The 6000-nt window shown below is 45.1% G+C and overlaps 1 protein-coding gene across 1 annotated transcript in view; it reads right to left on the bottom strand.

Moving 5' to 3' along the window:
• Positions 1–6000, bottom strand: part of Erich1 (glutamate rich 1) — a 60083-nt gene that overhangs the window by 3106 nt on the left and 50977 nt on the right. Inside the window, exons 4-5 of the mRNA XM_055608392.1 lie at positions 4667–5107; positions 1167–1361 (exon numbers count right to left, since the gene is read on the bottom strand). Of these exons, the coding sequence (XP_055464367.1) occupies positions 1167–1361; positions 4667–5107 (636 nt within the window). The remainder of the gene's footprint in view (positions 1–1166; positions 1362–4666; positions 5108–6000) is intronic.

The raw sequence follows: 6000 nt of genomic DNA, 5'->3' as shown, positions 1-6000 counted from the left end.
GTGCTTTGGTGTGCTCTGGTGTGTCTGTACCCACATGTGCACAGGCAGAAGCCTCGGGAAGACTCGGGTGCTTCCCTCTGGGGTTTCCCAGCTTACTCCTTTGAGATCAGCCTCTGGCGGAAACGCAAGCTCGTCATTTGGAGAGCCAGCTGCCCAAGCATCTGGGACCTCTGTGTGTGTCTGTGTGGCAGTGCAAGAGAGACAGGGACACGGACTCACTCCTGCCCTTCCAGGCGGGGGCTGGAGATCCACATCCGGGCTCCCCTGCCTTCACATATGTCTCACACCCACACCCACCGAGCCATTGCCATAACTTCCTTGAAAGTTTTTCCTTAAACCTTCTTGCAGTTTGGCATAAAACCTTATTGTAGATGTCAAATACTTTGTTCAGATGGCATGAAAGTGGACCGCTAATTGCTGGCCTGTTAGGTGGTGGCCCTGGCTTTCATGGCAGCATATGAAGCCCCTCCTCTTCCCATATGCACACTCTATCCCCTGTGGGCACCCCTTATTCTTGAGCTTTGGCTCCACTGCCACCTCCAGTTTCTTCTCCCAGTTTTTCTGTGGCCTGTCCTCTTGCAGGTCATGTCTGCTCATATCTCCTATGATTCCTCATTCACCTGTCACAGTGAAGCTTCTGTCCTCTCTCCTCCCCTCAGCCCCATCTAGGTGACCACTGCCCCTCATACTCCTCCATCTCTTCTGAACAAACCTTGGGCCCCAACAGGGCCACGCACCAGGCCTGATACCCACAGACTACAGTTTGTATACAGTGGGTAACCGAGTAAGATCGGAGAAATGAAAAACAGAAAGATCACCACAGTAATTCAATCCTCTTCCTAACTGTTCCAACGGTGAGTTTTTAATAAGGCACCAGATCTCTGAGAGACAGAAAACTTTACCCTCTACCAAGTTGGCAGAGAAGAAAAGAGGAAAAAAATGATTTCTTTCCAATTAAAAGTAGGGCAAGTGGCCCCCAAAACTGATAACCCAAAGGCCAAATACTAGATGGCATACATGTTTTTGTATATATTATGAGACATCTTTTTATCATAACCAGAAGCACATGAGGCCCCTTTCTCTATAGGTTCTGTTCTTGTAGGTCTCATGCATACTGTTTTGCACTCAGATCAGAGGAATCCTTGAGTAGACACTGCGGCCCTTACCTGGAGGCATCAGACAATGCTCTGGGAACATCTTCAGGGCGCTCTCCAGCCTCTCTGTGTCCTGCAGAAGCAGCAGGGATTTCAGGTGATCCAGAATGAGCACATCTGCAGGAGGCAAGCGCCCAGACTCTAGGGCGTGAAGCAGCTCTTCAGCACTCTCTGCGCACACAGCTGGATCCAGGTCTTTGGACGTATCTGAAAGAAGTCACCCAGTGTCTCAGTTTCAACTCCCACTCCCTTAAGGGTCCCCAAATACACACTCCACTCGAGGTGTGCGAAATATAACAAGCCCCCAGGACAGAACTGGACTAGAACTCCTGGAAGAAGGACAACAACAGATTGCCACCATTCAAATGACACTGGAAAGCTGGCCTGTGTATGTGTCTGGCCTTTTAAACACCTTCCAAGCATAACACAATGCTCTGAGTCATTGACAACAGCAGGAAAAGCCAGACAAGGAAACTAAGCTCAAAGTCATGCTGTGGGTCTTTAAAAACGTCAATAGTAAGAGTTCAGGTGTTTAGCAAAAATCAAGAAAACCTATGCTCGGGGCCAGCTTGGTTTGTTCTCCTGAAGGTCCACTGGTCTAGGTGTCTGTCTTGGAAAAATAATAGGTCTTTTCTTCTTTTAAAGACCTTTTTAACTTTCATTTGTTTACTTATTACTTTTAGTTAGCATACAAAAGACTGTATTTCACTGTGATGTTTTCATTTTCCAACACACAGCTGGTTCCTGCCCCACCACTGTCTTTGCTCGCCACTATCACCACTCTTTCTGCTCCCTAAGCAGTCCCTCCTTCTGCTTTCATGTCACATGTTTTCCACTCCCTCTGTTGTCCCTCTCTCTCCACTTTATTGGATCACTTCCTCCATCTTATGGTCCCCTTTCTACTTCTATGTCCTACACGTGCGTGCGTGCGCGCATACACACACACACACACACACACACACACACGTAAATTAACATTTATTTTCCTGTAAATGTTTTTTATTTCCTTAGATGAGGGGATGAGATAAGAGCCATATCCAAGCTTCATGAACATATGGCTTGAGCAGAGCTCAGAGTGTTTCCATCTAATGATTCTTAGGCTTGGAAGCTTCTAGCTTTCTTGTAATCTAATCTGCAAGCCCTGACCATGAAGGCTTCAGCTTCTAGCCTCTGTGTACTGATCTAGGCCTAGACTTTTTTCTGTCTCTGAGACTTACTGCTGAACAAACTTTCCCTTTCTTGCTCTTTTGAACACTGGCTGGCTGGTTCAACTCAACTGTTCTAAGCTCAAATTCTTCTCCAAGCTGACTAATTCAAATTGGCTTCTCTCTGCTTCTCACTGAATTGCTCTGCTTCGAAAAAAATGAACTGCATGAACTGAAATGCACGAACTCAACTACTTAAATGAATCAAAATGCATGGAACTGTACTTTATTCCCAAACTCTACTGTACTGTCTCTATGAACTCTCCTGCTCTCTGTCTCTCTGCTGCTCTTTTCTTTCCTGTCTGCTCTCATGAACGCTGGGCCTATTCTTTTCTGACTCACTTTTTTAAATCTTTCTGTGAGTTGTCACTTTGTCTGTCCCTCAATTAGATGTCACTGTTTAGGATTAAAGCTGTTACTAAATTCCCACCAGAGGGATTAAAGATGTGTATCCCGGCCAGAAGGATTAAAGGTGTATACAAGGGCATGTCTATTTCTAGCCAGATCACACAGACCTAGGTCTTTGGATGTGATCCCTTGCCAGAGTGGCCATATTGTTGGATCAAATTCTTCTACATATTTCCATTATGAGAGAAACAATGACAGTGTCTGTACATTGGAGTCTGGCTTGTTTCACTTACACCATGATGATCTTAGTGTTGGTTCCCTGTATTGGTCATGGTTTCAATCTTTTTGCAATGGACACAATCCCACGGTGGTATGCACGGTGGTCATGACAGTTTTCTTGGTCACCAGCTCTCTGTGGTTGACAAGGTGCTTCCATGTGATGCTGTATGGCTCCTGTGGCGATTTGAACAGAAATGGCTGCCACAGGCTCACAGATTTGGATGCTCGGTCACCAGAGAGTAGCACTATTATGAAATGGAGCCTTTCTGGAGTAGGTGTGGCCTTGTTGGAGGAAGTGTGTCACTGGGCGTGGGCTTTAAAGTATCAAACTCTCAAGCCATGCCCACTGTGGCACTCACTTGTGCTGATGTAGAACTCTCTGTGACTCCAGCACCATGTCTGCCTGCATGTCGCCAGGCTTCCCACCATGACAATGGAGTAAACCTCTGAACCCATAAGCCAGCCCTAATTAAATGCTTTTCTTGACAGGCCTGCTGGAGTATGTTATATCCTTTAACGCTTTGAAAAGCTCAGCATCATCTCTAGAAACAGCTCCTGCTCTGTCTGGCCTCTTCCTGCACTGCAGTCACTGGTGTGTTAGAGCTTTTGCTGTGTCGGGAGCACTTCACCTCCAAATCATAGTACCAGTTTGACATTAGTGTTTAAACAGTTGTTTCTCACTTTCTTACACACGTCTCAGTAGTAAGAACATTTACTCTCTGGCTGAAATGTGCAACTACTAAGCCCAAGACCTTCCCCTCGCTTCCCCCAGCGGTGTCATCCAAGCGGGAGAGCGCACTGAAACCACATCTTGTTCTCACTGTGGTCGTGGTGGATCCTGACTGGACCTTGCTCTTTCTGGTCAGTTGCTAATAAAACATTATGAAAATGAACAATTGTCAGCCACAAGAATAAATCTTTATTTTCTCAGATCCCTTATAAATATACATAATTAAAAATGCTTACTGAAGCCTCTAACCAGTAAGTTACATATGAAAAATACAAGTAAGTAAGCCTCAAGGAGAGAGCTGCGGCTCTTTTACTTCTCTAGCAGATTTAAAAAATGAGCAGCCATTCAAAGCTGCCAGCTGGATCAAGCTTCATTTAGAAACATAGCCTTAAGCGCCAACATAACCCAGAATCTGACTTTAGAGAAGATCGTGAGCCCAGTCCATACTTGGAGCCCCAACTTCATGGCGGGAGCCCTGGCTTCACAGCCAGAGTCCCAGCTTCACTGGGTGTTATTTCCCACAAGGTACAGGAGAATAACATGTAGGCTCTGTGGGCTAATATAGCCACATGCTAGAGAAAACTGTGATATTCTGGGTTTTGATTTGACACTTAGTATTTACTTGGAATACTGTGATGGTTATTCCCAATTGTCAGCTGGAACCACCCATGAGATGGGCCTCTGTGCAAGTCCATTGTGGACTGGGTTGGATTCCACCACAGTGAACTTTCTTCAGTATATTTTAAATAATACGTACAGTAAAACCCAATAAGCCCTTTCCTCCTTATGCTGTTTTTCTCAGGTATTTTATCAGAGCGATGAGAAAATAACTAAGACTTTAAAATGTTTTATACCATAACAATTTAAGTATTTTACTACAATGGTTATTTTTCCAAACACTAAGTAGATGCTTCCATTATTCAAAGGAAAACAGGGCTAGAGACACTTACCATCATAAAAATAAATTTCTTGTGTTGACTTCAGAAAACTCAAGACATTGTCTGCCTTGCTGTTGGCAAGTTCAGCGTCTTCCTGGGTGGTGTCTGCACCTGCGCTCTCTTGATCATCTCCTTCCTCTTCTTCTGCAGCACCATCCACACCTGCCTCCCCGGGGCTCTCGGGCTGGTACGTGAAAGCGACCCCAGAGGCCTTCACGACTAAGCCAGCTGCTTTCTTCCTCCTAAGCTGCAGCTTCTTTTTCAGCTTCTTTCTTTTATTTTTGCTCATTGTGGGGGCATCTGTATGCTGGGGGTGCACCTTCTCTTGGAAGAGCCCTGGCTGTTGCTCTAATTCTGCTTGCTTTAGAATAACATCATTGGGGTTTTTAATTTTTTTCTTTGATTTGCGCTTTCTAATTCGTCTTCTTTTTGGTTGATCATGAAGATCCACATCTGTTTAAAAAAATTCAAATACACTAATTTTTAGGATGCTAGAGCCGTAACAGCCACACTTGACTAAATACACTCTCCATCAGGGTTCTTATAGTTTTACTGTTTAAGAGGAACTTCAACAATTTATTTGAGGGATTCTCCGTTTTACCCCAAGTCATACCACCTGAAGCTTGGCTTGACCACTCCTGCTTTGCACGGATATGCACACAGCTGTTACAATCAGGACAGCTAATGTGGTTTTTTAGGGATATAATTGTTGTTTTATTGGTACAAAATTTAATCTCCCATGGCCCTGGAATAAAAGCTTAGGAACTATTTTTAGTTACTTATTTTTCTTGAGCTAGGAGCTTCCTATACAGCCCAGACCAGGCTGGCTTTAAATCTGAGCTCTTGCTCCAGTCTCCAGTGTGTCTCTAGCCATCTGCTTTCAGAATGTGTATGCTGTAGACATTTAGAGTTGACTGCAGGCACTGAGCAACCCACCCCTGAGACACACAGCACTATCTCAGGAGCCGCCGACACAGCCCTTCACAGATTGATTGGCAGGGGAAGAAATACCGCACCTGGGGTCAGCTGGGAGCGTGTGTATTGTCATTAACATACGCAAGGCTGGACAGCATAGGGCAGACTCAGTGTATGCAGAGAGCCTTGAGAGCACATAAGGAAACTGAACAATGTAACACAAAATCCTGCCCTCCATCACTCATGCATTCACACTTTTGAAGGTCCCGGGGTACACAGGCCAAAGGTACAACGCCTCCTTCCCATCACAGGTAACTCTGGGCCCTCCTTGAATGGACCTACAACTGCAAAGCTGGCCTGTGCTTTGGTTTTCAGATAATTCTGATTTTTAGGAAGTTCTCGTTTGAGATTTCTGAGTTGTGCACTCTTGA

Source organism: Psammomys obesus, unplaced genomic scaffold, assembly GCF_907164565.1.
Source record: "Psammomys obesus unplaced genomic scaffold, mPsaObe1.curated_primary_1811, whole genome shotgun sequence".
NCBI lineage: Eukaryota > Metazoa > Chordata > Mammalia > Rodentia > Muridae > Psammomys > Psammomys obesus.
The sequence above is the reverse complement of the archived record's forward strand: the minus strand, read 5'-3'. Positions and strand labels throughout refer to the sequence as shown.